Source organism: Pholcus phalangioides, unplaced genomic scaffold, assembly GCF_987345545.1.
Source record: "Pholcus phalangioides strain wild (caught in Gottingen) unplaced genomic scaffold, Ppha-v1.0 ptg000015l_1, whole genome shotgun sequence".
Lineage (NCBI taxonomy): Eukaryota > Metazoa > Arthropoda > Arachnida > Araneae > Pholcidae > Pholcus > Pholcus phalangioides.
Window position 1 is genome coordinate 110,379,783 of NW_028301608.1, and position 13,308 is coordinate 110,393,090.

The 13,308-nt window shown below is 36.2% G+C and overlaps 1 protein-coding gene across 4 annotated transcripts; it reads right to left on the minus strand.

Annotated features, from left to right (window-relative positions):
- Nucleotides 1-1,955: 1,955 nt before the first annotated feature.
- On the minus strand, nucleotides 1,956-13,040 carry LOC149077570 (uncharacterized). 4 transcript variants are annotated; one of them, XR_016194162.1, is made up of 6 exons: nucleotides 12,898-13,040; nucleotides 9,098-9,344; nucleotides 8,667-8,893; nucleotides 8,258-8,482; nucleotides 4,106-4,245; nucleotides 1,956-2,470 (listed from the first exon to the last, which is right to left on the minus strand). XR_016194162.1 is itself a non-coding variant. In XM_089245135.1 (4 exons), exons 2-4 carry the CDS (start codon nucleotides 8,794-8,796, stop codon nucleotides 2,396-2,398), a joined length of 345 nt encoding a protein of 114 aa, XP_089101261.1. In that variant the 5' UTR covers nucleotides 8,797-8,893; nucleotides 9,098-9,229; the 3' UTR covers nucleotides 2,261-2,395. The 4 variants fall into 4 exon arrangements, 2 of the variants coding, with proteins under 2 accessions (XP_089101262.1, XP_089101261.1); XR_016194163.1 differs by lacking the exons at nucleotides 8,258-8,482; nucleotides 12,898-13,040 and adding an exon at nucleotides 12,094-12,182 and having other exon boundaries at nucleotides 1,959-2,470; XM_089245135.1 differs by lacking the exons at nucleotides 8,258-8,482; nucleotides 12,898-13,040 and having other exon boundaries at nucleotides 2,261-2,470; nucleotides 9,098-9,229.
- Between the last annotated feature and the right edge of the window lie 268 nt (nucleotides 13,041-13,308).

Genomic DNA, 13,308 nt, shown 5'->3' on the forward strand with positions numbered 1-13,308 from the left:
TTTTTTCGAAATCTCAAAAATAAAAGTTTTTAGTTTGGCTTTTGAATTACCAAACAAAAAATTGAAGCCAAAATAAATTATTGGCCATAGCAGAAATGCCATTACACAATAAGTAAAATAATAAATTAATTATTGGATGAAGAATCGAATAAATGAAATCAATTACAGAAGAAAAACCTGAATTGTCCTAACAGATGAAAACGTTTTATCCAACGGGCGTGCGGGAAGTTAAGTCGCATTGATCTGGGGGGTACGGGAAGGAAAAAAGATTGGGAACCACTGATCAAAAGCATCGCCCGCGCATGGGAGGAGATACGGGGGGAGGGCATTCACCAGCATCAAAGGTGGAGTCGACTGATCTAATGTATATGTAAATTGACATCTCTCCGCCCCCCTCCCCCCCAGACTTCCAAGTCTATTTCCGCTTATGCGCCCGCGGGTCAAATGTAGCCCTCGGAGTCACCTCATGTGGTTCGTGACCCCTCAAACCTAATTTTGTAAAAATGAACTAACTAAACGACAAATTCCACATCCCTACGTGTCCCACAGCAGATTTACAGATCAAACAGCCCGCAGAACGTTTCTAGATCACTTTAGTGACCCTTATTCCTGTTCCAGGCAATTTAATTAAGTGACCCACTGCACAGTTTCAAATCAAGAAGTGGCCTGCACTTCCGCTAAATGTTGAACACAGTTTGTCTCAAGCAGTGGTGTGTGCAAACTTTTCAGTCCGCAGCCCAGATACTCAGTATTTTTGTCGCTGAAGGGCCAGAAACTTGTATGAATAGTGCGACCTGTATTTTAAGGCACATTTCCGTAATTTGGAAGTTCCAACTTTTTTTAAATAAAGTTTTCCCATTTTCTTTGAGGCTTAATTGAACATTTGAAATCAAGAACTGAGATTTTTTTCATGGTTGCCAGATAGATTCATCCCACATATTTGTCGAACCATACGCGTTTTGTTTGTTGAATTTTAAATTTTCACACATTGCATCTTGCGAAAGCTTCTACTTACTAAAATTGGCGATTTTTAAGCAATTTTAGCAAAATTTGACAATTTTTTGGCTACAATTAGCAACCTAACTTGCATTTTAGAAAATTTTGGGCGATATCCCATGTGGATCCCAATTTTTGTTTCCCGTATTTTTCATGAAGAAAATATGGTCAGCCCAGATATTGTGTGTATCGATACTTTTTTTTATCGGATCACATTTGGTGCTCACCCCATTGCCCGCAGATCAAAAGAGGACTCTCAGAGCACCTGATGTGGTTTGTAATCACAAATCAAAGTTTGTATAGGTGAAAAAATGGCACATTTATCCAGATCACTCAAGTGACCTGCGATGCAGTCCCACATCTCTTAACTATTTTCACATCACTCGTGTCCTGCTATAATTTTTCCTAATCGAATATGCTGAGATACTCGAACATGCGGAGGGTCACTTAATTAACCAGTGCCGCTTTTTCAGATAATTTTATTAAGTGACTCTCTTCTAAAAGCTCTTGCGGTATGAAAATCCTTGGTCTAGAAAGCAGGAGTTCCTAACTTCTTTCAGCTGTGATCTAAAATCAATAACTGCATCAGATATGCGACCCATGGGACTGTTTTGCTGCCATTTGTCTTTTGAATTCAGAAGAAACGGTTATTTTGCTTGTTTCGTATTGTGTCAATTTTTAAATTTTGTAGGCCTAATTGCTCTCTGCAGATATATATATTTTAAAATAGGAGATTGTGGCTCACATTCACGCCTTGAAGTTGGAAAACCACAGAAAACCAACTTCAGCCGAACACCCATACATCATCATTGAAGGTGCAACAGATGATTAATTGGGAACTTCCAAGTCACCATAAGGTTATTTCTCACTGCTCTGTGGAGGCATCAGCTGTACAGCACACACAACAAAAATATCTAACAAATCCTTTTTTGGCTTGTAAAATTGAAATGCAAGAATTTGCAAAAAATATATTTATTTCAACAAAGAATTAACACATTTTGAACACAAATTTCACTTCTCATCTGTTTGAACTGCCTTTATAAGCCACAGTTTGGAATTAAATTTCACAAATATCTAGCATTTTCACAAAATTTATTGAACTCTGATAATAAGTGGCTTGACCACCTCAATTATATAAAAACTTGAAGTAAGTTGGGTAGAAATATTCCACAGCATCTTGATTAACAGGCAGTGCTATTTGTGTGCATTCATGGAAGTAATGCTTAATACACTCGTGGATGCATATATTTTACCAAATTACACCATGTTCCAACTGTTATTAATATTCTCAGTGTTTGATGCTCTAATTTAGATGAGGAAATGCAAACAAAAAATTTTTCCAAACTAGCTAGACAAAGATATAAAAGCAATTTCACTAACAATCAGGCATAGATGAATCTCATAAGCGGGAGCTTAATAATGCAGGACTGGGTGGAGCTTGATGAGTTCTACTTTCTTGTTCACCAACTTCCACCTAAAATAAATATCAGAAACGTAAAAAATTTACGTAGTTGACTCAAGTTTTTAAAACATTTCCCTGAACAAAATTTAGTAAAATATTAATATAAAACAATTCGAACTATTTAAATGCACCAGCAATACCGCACACACACAGCAATTAATACATTTAGAAATGTGATATTTCTTTTGTTGAACTCAGGAAAGTGGAATTTTCATAATTTATAGTGAAACCTTGTGTGGACATATGAAAATTTTGCTGAGCTACATTTGATATTCTGAAAACAAAAAAAAAACCCAATAATGCTAGAGAGAAATGAATCTCCAACACGTTTTACCAGAGAAAAGTAAACCCAATTTCATTACTCTGGCTTTTAAAAATTTGGTCTGGGGGAAGGGGGGGGGGGAAGAGATTCATATATATATATACACACAAACCAAACTATCTCCTGAGTTGCAACATTAGCAACTTCAATTGGCAATGTGCTAATGTTGCTCACAAGGTAGGTAAAACTCCAGCTGCCTGCAGAAAGACAAAATGTGGTCATGTGTGGGACTGATAATGAAGGCATTGCTTTTTGCAGCCAACAAACGTTCAAGTTTTGTTTCGATTAGTTTTTTCTTCAAGGTTTTAATGCTATATGTATGTAAAGATCAGTAAATCAAAGCATAAAAAAAACAGTTGGCCACAAATTCAGTAAAAATTAATTTTAAATAACATATATATATTTCAATGAAACTTTGAATTATCCAAAACATTAGGGAAAAATCAAATTAAAAAGATAATTTAAACATTCAATGGAGAAGCAAGGAGAATTGCTAAAATTCAAATTAACCAAAAGTTTTGATTATTTTGATTATCCAAGTTTGCCTGTATTCCAAGCGGTAACACTGGTTAGAATAATTGTACAGCAAGTTTTTGAAAGGAAATTTTTGTGCCCCCTAAAGGTATATTCCCCTGAACAGACCTGCTTGTTCTTTCTTTAGTTGTGGCCCTGTTACAGGAGAGAAGTTCAGTGGGGAACAAGCTATTCAAAACAAATGGAAGGTAATGATGACAAAAGATGTCGTCCTGCTTGAGCTCACACAGCAAACGGCACCAATGACTTTTCAAAGATTGGTTTTTTATACAGCAAGAATCTTGTTCTCAGGGGAACTTTTTTTTTCTCCAACTGGAAAAACATCTTACAGACAACACATCAACCACAATTGTGGAATAAAAATGAAATTACAATGCGGTTTCAGCAGTCAGTGGCAGATTTATATTATTTACAGTAATGAGTAGCCAGATCAAATAAATTTTGAGGCAATGGTGGCACAGTTACATAGAAAAAACATTGCATAAACTAGTGACAAATTTGTTTTTTTTGAGAAACAAAAATGTTTCGAATAAATAATACTCGTTACATCTTTACTTTCCGAGCACCTCTTGTATTTCTTAAAGATCATGGTACAAATGTACATAAAATAAAAAAATGTTGTGAAAGGAAAGAATCAAGAAAATCGTTCTTGAGAGATGGAAGGAAAAATATTTTAAATGATGGTTATAGATAAAAATATTAAATTATGAAATAAGCCACAGAATAAGTAGCAAAAAAAAAATTCACAATGAACTGAAGTTGATGAGGTTGCAAATAGCTGAAATTCAAACCTTAATTTTTGGTGAAACTTGTAAAGAATCATCTTCTTTGGTTGGATAGACCAAATCGAATACAAAGATATAGTCATACAAAGATGTATGACTAGATGGGTGAGGAGAAACATCAAATTTGTGTCTATTTGTGGCTCCACCTAACAAGAAAAAAGTCCATCCTTTTAATATTTTTGACATGCTCACAGTAGTCCAATACTTAAAATATTTGAAATATGTGATTTAAGCTTTATTTACATAAAGCGGATAATATAAAAGAATTCACTATTGATGTGTGTGAAACACTATATTTATTATGTTTCACATATACAGTCGACCCGTTATAGCAACAACTCCCTCCCATTAGCACCACAAATCTCCCCATATAGGGGATTATAATGTAAAAAACCAGTTTTAGCACCAACTGGTTATAACGCCCCAACTATTGTTTGGATGTATACAAAGTCAATGCGTCATTTCCCAAGAATTTCCAAATTCTTTCTTCTATCATTTTGCTTTTTCCCCTGAAAGGAGTTAAGAGTTTATCCTTTTTTCACTCCACTGCTATCATCGATCAGCATAACAACAGTTTAGAGCAAATGAATTGAAGGTCAAAGAATGGTGTGGTCAGGGGGGTCTTAAAAGCACATTCAATACCTGAATGTGTGTGTAAGGATTAAAACTACCAATGTATATATATTCAAAGAAACGGAACCTTATTCTATTGATAAGGTAAAGTTTTTGAGTATTGAGTCTATAATCATTCTTGCAACCCTGGATCATGGAGATTTTTTAGGATACATCATTAATTTTTTTTTTGCAAAGCATTTTTGATTGTATAGATACTAGTCATAGCCCTCCCCCACCCCAAATTGCAATAGCATATTGTATAACTGGCAGTACCCAAGCAAAATATATTGTTTGTAGAAAGATTGGAGAGATATATTTCAACACGTGGATTCTAATATTGATAAATTTCAATTTATTACTTATTGCCACTGCTTGAGATTTCCATTAAGAGGTAAAGCAATCGAAAGTAATATCCAGATAGTTGAATTCATCAGTTTTGATATCTATTTGCATTTACACCATTCTCTTGGGCAATCTTTTTTGTGATATTAGATTGTGATAGGCTCTATGATTTCATTAGTGCACAATTGAAAATAAATTCAATTTTTTTTTAAATTTTATTGAACAGTAGTTGAAAATGAAATTTAAAGTCTCACGTGAACCAGCACCATACTTCTTAAAACTTCGAGACAAAGTTTTCAATGGAAATATCCAAATTAGTCAACAAGCATATGCAAAGGTGATGTTAAAGAAATTTGATATGGAAAATTGTAGACCAGTTCATGCACCTATTCTGGAAGAGCCACCAAAGGAAAATAGTTTTCAATCACAAGCAGATGAAACATTTTCTCATAGAGCAGTTGGAGCTATCACGTAGCTTATGGTAAGTACCAGACCCAATATATCATGTAATATAGGAATTTTATCACGCAAGCTAGAGAATCCTCCAAAAGAAGATTGGATGAAAGCTAAACATGTTCTTAAATACATTGCAAGTTCCACACGTAAAGGCATTATTACAGATTTAATTACAATCCTAGAGTGTTAAAATCATGGCTTACTCAAAAAATTAGAAAAAGGTGGACTAAAATGTAGAACAGGGAAAGGTAACTCCCCTTAGACTACATAATTATAGCATAGTAAAAAAAATCCCTAAAAATTTTTTTAATTTTTTTTTTTACAGAACTAACCTATAAGATTGACTCGAGCCAAAGCAAAATGACAGAAATGACTTCATAACAAGACAATTTATGGCCAAAAGAGGGTACTAGCAACCACAAATAATTTTTTTCCTCTCCTCACAATAAAAATTATATTTTTTTTTTTAAGTCTTTGAGTCCAGCCTGTCAATTCTCTCTGAAAATGCACAGCAATTTATGAAGACGTGCAAGTTTTTTAAGAATGATTTTTCAAGACCACTTCCAAAAGCACAGTGCAAAATATTTACATCAGATCTTGTGATTTACACAAGTCAATGTGAACCGGATAGTTTCGCTGTGTGGTCCATTTAAAAAAATTTTTTTTTTACATTTTACTGTTTGCATAGTATGAAGCACAGCGAGTCAAACTCAAAATAATAAAAAACTTTAATAATAAAAACATAAAAAAAAGACTAATTACTGTGTTTTTTATGTTTATCTATTTTTGAAGGCCCGAATATATGTGCCTTCGTAGAAATCTAAATCAACTGTGAACTTGACTTTGTGAAAAACTCTCGCTTCTTGAAATTCGAATCTATGGCCCTCTTGCCAACAGTGAGCGACAATTTTTCACATTCCTGATTCTTAACACAGCAAGCATGTTTATTTAATATTGCTTTTGCGGGTCCCTTGTCTGTCCTATATAACCAAGAGGACAATCACCACATGGAATGTAACAAATGCCCCCATTGCTTATTTTGTGGTATAGATTCAACATTATCTCAGTCTGGAGTTAGACCATTCTGTGAAGGTTTTGGGATTAAACCGCCATCCAGCATCTGATTTATTTATGTATTGTGATATATGTGTGTGAGTGAGAAGAGTGTTACCAAGAGATATATTTTATCAGAGATATCAAAAAAATATTTGATTCATTAGGTTTAGTGTGTAAGGTATCGCCCCTTTGGTTTGGATTTCATGTTATGTTTTTACTGATGTCTCGTCACCCACAATAACCCCCTTGTTGACTAGCTAACGCTAGGTCCAGGTGAAGATTCAGTTGTGTTATGATTTTTGCGATTCATTATATCTAATGTATGATTATTCATTTGTAATGAAATAATTACAGGGTGGGCAAAAAGTCTGTAGAAACTGGAAAAATAACTGAAATAAAAAACATTTTGCAGGGTTAGCATCGCTAGGTCGCTAGAATTTTTTTAAGACAGGAAAAAAACAACAACTAAAAAACAGCTGACCCTAACGTACACAAGTCAAAGAAAAGAATGCCTCCAAATCGTTTATTACAGCAGTATGTGTTCCACATGACCAATCACCACAGAGGATAGCACATTGCAGGCGAATCACAAATCCAGCAACGGAAGAGTGCAGCCTTGTTCACATGCACAGTTTACAACTGTACATATGGTTGTGGGTTAGAAGCGCAAGTTCTTATAACCGTCTCATTTGCATATATATTTCCACCAAAAACGCTTGTACCAACGCCACCTATTGGCTGTTTAATGCAATGATAATACCTTGCAATGATAACCCTGCAAACCGTTTTTTATTTCAATTATTTTTCCAGATTTTATGAATTTTTGAAGTTTCTACAGACTTTTTGTCCACCCTGTATATTCAAATACCTTGTCTAATTAGCAGAGCTCTGCGGCATGGGCGGAGATATGGGGGAGGGCATTGCCCACCAGCGTCAAAGGTGAAGTTGACTGATCTAATGTATATATGCATATACGAATTGACATCATCGTGCCCCCCCCCCCCAGACTTCTAAGTCTATCTCCGCCTATGGTCTGCGGCCCTCTGCTGGTTCCAAACATTCTTTGTCTTGGTCTCACCCCAATAGCTCTACCGAAATCATTGGGAATGTCCGGTCAGCTTGTTCCACAAATTCCAATTTGTTGCCATCCAGAATTACAGAATACTCAAACTAACGGTTTCTACGTGCCAATATGCAAATCAACAAAATGACACCCATAGTTTTCCCAATGTACCAGACGGAACACATTCTTCCAGTGCACAGAGAACAAACCTGTTCTCTGCTAGTATAAATATGCCTGGATAAACCAGAAGCAGGACACTTCCTCTAACTTCGTTCAGTTCAGTCTACTCACTTCACTCAGTGAAGCTGATGGGTGAATAACCCCTACTAACAGCAAGCTGCTGCTGCTGTTATGTTACTAATGTCGTAAAAAGGTTATCTTTTGAGCTAGGCTACTCCAGCTGGTTGTTCTAAATATAATCTTCTAGTCAACTAATAGTCATTTACCGTGCATGTATCGAAGCACAAAAGTTTTCTTTGAAACATATATTAAATAAAAGAATGATGGTAGAAAAAAATTAGCAACACACTGTACATAAAACTTCAAACACCAGATGAGAGATAGACACAAAGAATAATATCTGATATAAATTAAAATAGCAGTTTAGTGAGAGTGTGAGAACTAACCTGCAGAAATAAGCTTGAATATAGCATTGTTTAAGAAAACATTGATCCCGTATCGTGGCAGTCCAAGGACGGTGGCAATTATATGTCAGCGGTGAAATCCCCACTTCGATAACAAAATTCATGTGGCACCAGGAGACGAGGACCACCACTTTGGAAAAGGGGTTGTTTGGTGGCTTGATTCCGAATGTCAAGGTCAAACCATTCGATGACAAATTTTGTACCTTTCTTAGGGAAAAACAACAAAAATCTGAGGCAGGCGAGTCAAATTAAGGCACTGTAATGGATTAATCAATATTTAATATTCGTTGTATTGGATAAAAAACAACATGGCTGGAACAGAGAAATACTTGGGACCTGTTGTATCAGTCGTTACAATGAAATGATTATAATGAGTGTCGACCATACTTACTTCGGGAAATCTTTCCAGTCATATTGTACATTAATTTCTCGTGGTAGCAATTGTTCAACCCCATCTTTGTGATGCGAAACATTCCCTTGGCAATGTGGTATATTTGGTTGAGGCTGAAATACAGATGCATTGCTTTGATGAGCCATCGCTGCTAACTGCACACGCAGGTGAAAGGGTCTTTCCCGAATATGCATTCCATGCTGGGGCAGCAGGATTTTCCAGTAGTGCTACAAATAGTGATTTTTAAAAATTATTAGATACAATCTAAAACAATTAATTACCATGATAGAATTACATAAACAAAAAAAATGTAAGTTACTACCCAGAATGCTGAAATTTTGTAAAAAAAACTATAAAGTCACGAACATGTTTCGTACACTTCAGAATGATCCACATAAATTAGAAAAATTATAATTTCTGAATACACATACAGGACAGAGCTGTGCTCTATTCATGGAGACCATACAATGGACATGGTAATTTATCGGAGTCCCGGTTTTAGTTGAAATGTACATATACGGTTTTGGTGACTGATATACACGCCAACTTCAGCTTCATCATGTATCAATCTGATGTTCACTGTTTGTATCACACCTGGGTGATATTTGAAACTGTACCAATTTCTTGCTCCAAGAATTATAGATGCAACTCTATCCACTGCGAGATCGTGCTCATAGTCTAAACGAAATAAAATAAAAAGAACTAAGTACACAACAGTTTCATCAACAGTCAAGGCACACACAAAAATTAAAAATATACTCATGGTTAATTACTCTTTGAAAGTACAAAGATTCAAAGACATTCATATTGCGTACGATAATCATTTGTTCAAAAAAAATCAGATTAATCGTCAGAGTGCTCCATCATTCACCGATAAAAGCAGTAGCCAGCTCATTCATTGTGATCAGAAATTGTATAAATGAAATATATAGATGGCGTATATATATCTAGTTTTTTAGTGCTTGCTACTCCTTTGACATTAGGTTTATAAGATCATGCTTTGTTAGTAAAATTATCACACCAAAACGATGAGTAGCAAGCATATTGAAAACAAAATCTTTAAATACATGTCCTGTTGATGAGTGATGGAGTTGACAAAAAAAATGATCTCATGGGAGCTAAAATAAAATATTTATTACTAGATAATGCATAAACTTAATTTCAGAACAGTTATGAGTGTTCATTCAGCGGTGACTGCCAGCAGAAGTATGTGTTAGGTTTCTCTCCAAGCATCAGCGGCTTGACAGGGGAATTGCAACAAATTTTTTAAATGCTTTATAACAGCTGCTGTGTGATGACATAAATACCTAATGTTTTCAAAGTAATAGCTCTCTAGTGACAATATTCTAAACTATTTTTTTCCAAATTCCCATCCAGGGCCACAACTAGGCGGATCTGGTGCCCCAGGCACTGAACCAGAAGGGAGCGTTGAATTGTCCCTTTAACTACTTCTACATTACAAGGGGCACCAAAATATCTAGTTGCGACCATGTTCCCATCTCTTCATAAATACATCTACAAGATTTCATAATTTTGAGATAACTGGTTTCGGACATGTATTTTCTAATGTTATACGCAATAAGGATATTGTCTTAAACAGGGTTGACAAGTTTTTGCTTTAATGGAAAAAAATTGCTGTAAAAAAACATGAAGGAAAAACTGCGAAAATTTTTTTGGAGAATCCTAAAGCCGGGATAACACTATAAAAAATTGATAGAAGATATTTTACGAAACTTGAAAAAAACCAACAAAAAAGCCTATTGGTTACATTCGCTCAAATGTGATTCTCGAACACATTTTAGCTTTGTTAGCTGAGGTATTACTATATAGTGGAAAAGAACTTTTAAAACACTTATCTTTCAACCCATATATTCTTCGATTTCATCAGTCATATACAATGTGTATTTTCATATTGAAAATCAATATTTCAGATTTTTGATAGGTTTTTAACACGACAGTTTAAACCAGAGATAGCCAACCTAACACCATCTATAACAGACCTCCACAAAAAGCTTGTGACGACACTGAAGGTCATCTCACCTATAACAATTGGATGCAGCAAGCTGACACATGCGCCATCTTTATCCCATTTTGCAATATCGCCAATGGTTATAGGTGAGATAACCTTATGCCGGTATGACAGTTGTGTGAAGTTTCAACCAAGAAAGACATACATTTTATCTCACATGAAAAGGCGACTTTATTTACACATGTTTACAGGACAAGAAACAAACTCAGTGATTACTCGAATGATCACCTGATGGTGCTTCGAGTGGGGTGTACACACCCCCAAAGTGGTGATTATGTATTTTTTCTTACCGCATGTGTCACAACAGCTTCACATGATCTGCATTTATGAATTAGTCAAATTTTTTATTAAAAATTAAATATCAGGGAAAAGTTTATGAACATATTTATACTGAAGGGGGGGGGGGGGGGCAAAGCCTTCCTCCACCCTTTCTTCTCTCTTCATATATATCTTATTTCATCCCACTTCAGAGCGATATGAAAAGTGGCATGTGAAAGCACCAGCTTACTGAGGAATTTTAAAATCTTTAAGCAACGAAAAAGCCAATGAGATTCATCAAGCACCCTTCCAAAATGAGTCAACTTCCGCCATGAGGGTCCCCAGCCTGGAGCACTGTTGTACCCCCCCCCCTCCTTCCCACAAGGACCACATAAAAATTGTCGATACTTAAATATCGGAAAATAATTGTCTAGCAGACGTGCCAACTTTTGAAATCCAGAAATTCTCCCGAGACTCCTCTCATAGACTCGATCAAAAAAAATTCATTATAAAATTTTTTTTTAATCAATTAAGAAAAAGTTACATTCCGCCCCAAGGCAGGTCCTGCATTGCCCCCGAACAGAATATAATTCCATGCCAGTCTTTCAATGCAGAATAGAGAAATCACATCTACATACTGTTCATAAAGTGTTTCCTTTCGTGGATGCTATCAGTCATGGCCCCCCACCACATCCTGAAGCAGGGCCCCTAGGCTGGGATCTTTCACGGGGGCCCCCTTCATGATGAATTTATAGCGTGAAAAAACAAAAAAAGGATTAAAATCACACTGGGCCCCAGGGCTGGAGCCAGGGCCGTCTTAAGAGTATCATGGGCACCCGGGCCAAATGGTTTTTCGGAGGCCCTACCTGGTAAATCCTAGAAAATTTCAACCGGATCTTATTTTTGTGAGGCCCCTCTTCTCTTAAGGTGCCCGGGTGGGCCCATGCGTTAAGACGGCACTGGCTGGAGCCTTGTCAGCCCACCCCTTTGGGGGGGGGGGGGCATGCCATCAGTGATTGATAATCTTGGATATATGAACTCTTAAATGCTTTATATTTAGCTGTATATAGCTTAAAGTTTTATATTTTCTTTCTGAAGATGTTTAATCGGAAGAAACAATTAAAAAAAAATTCAAATTACAAAGCTGCCGACGAAAAAACGTGTTTACCGCACCGCTGTTAATGGCATACAATAACGATTATACAGGAATTTCGGCAACCAAGGTCATGCCCCTGATAAATGATTGCCGATAAACGCTACGAAAACAAAGTGCTCTTAATGCAGCTTTGCTTAAATGCGATCACACACACAGTGGATCACAGAGGCTGCTCGATGGAAATTACTACGGCTGTCCTCTATGGGTGTTTTCCCTAACGACGACGGTAATCACTGACGCCACGACAACAGGAAAGCTCGCGTAAAATCTAATTTTCTGCCAAAATCCGGAGAAATTTTAACGAATTCGGAGAGCGGGAGGAAGGATGAAAAATCCGGAGTCACCCGCCTAAATCGGGCGAGTTGGCAGGTCTGGCTCTATTATTGTAAATCCGTCAAAAATGTGTGAATTGTGGATTCAATTTTTGGCACAAGTTCACTCAGAAAATTCGGCCTGGATTAAAAAAAATAAAATGCTGTATAATTCATGAAAGCATAGTGAGTTCGATGGCATGCAAATTTCGGAAAAATATACATCCATTAAATAGATGCTAAAGGATTGAGGTGCCATTTCTAGTTGAATGTTGGTAGACGCGGTTCTCTGCCAGTTAGGCGTATAACAATATTTTTCACACTTCTTTTTTGCCAAATTAAACATCTAACTTATTTTTGAAAGCAAAAGCGTGTAATCGTATTCATGAAAAAAAAATCGCATTAAATACAATAAAATTTTAAGTTGACAGATATGAAGTTTATATCAACGGAAAGGTGGTAAAAGAAAATATTTACCAAAATCACCAGCAGCCATAATTAAATCTACAGATGGACAAAGCCGCTTGAAAGTTACGTTATGACTCTTAATCAAAGCTGGCTACTCTTTAACCAATCAATCAATCAATGTCTTTGTTTTGCAGCTTTATAACCAGCTTTGCTCTTAATGCAGCTTTGGTCTGAGGCAGCTGCTTTGGAGGCAGTCAAAACTGCATTAAGATCTTTCAAGCCTATATATTCTATAAGATAGAAGAACCTTTATAGAAACCTTGCTTTCAAGCGGCTTTACGAGGCAGCAGAGTTGCCAGGTCCTTAAAAAATTTCCAGCCAAATTCCTCTCCAAAAGTAGTAGCCAAAAAGTAGCCCAAAATATTCAAACTTGTGCTGCCATCTATGAAGCAACAAGCGAACTACAGTTTGACAATATTC

Bases quoted from the DNA above. Each gene is read 5' to 3' on its own strand.
- LOC149077570 (XM_089245136.1), bottom strand. From the start codon at position 8,796: ATGCATCTGTATTTCAGCCTCAACCAAATATACCACATTGCCAAGGGA. The intron at 4,246-8,666 runs GTAAGTATGGTC...TTTTCTTGTTAG, and splicing joins GACTGGAAAGATTTCCCGAA to GTGGAGCCACAAATAGACAC. The intron at 2,471-4,105 runs GTTTGAATTTCA...TATTTATTTTAG, and splicing joins AAGTTTCACCAAAAATTAAG to GTGGAAGTTGGTGAACAAGA.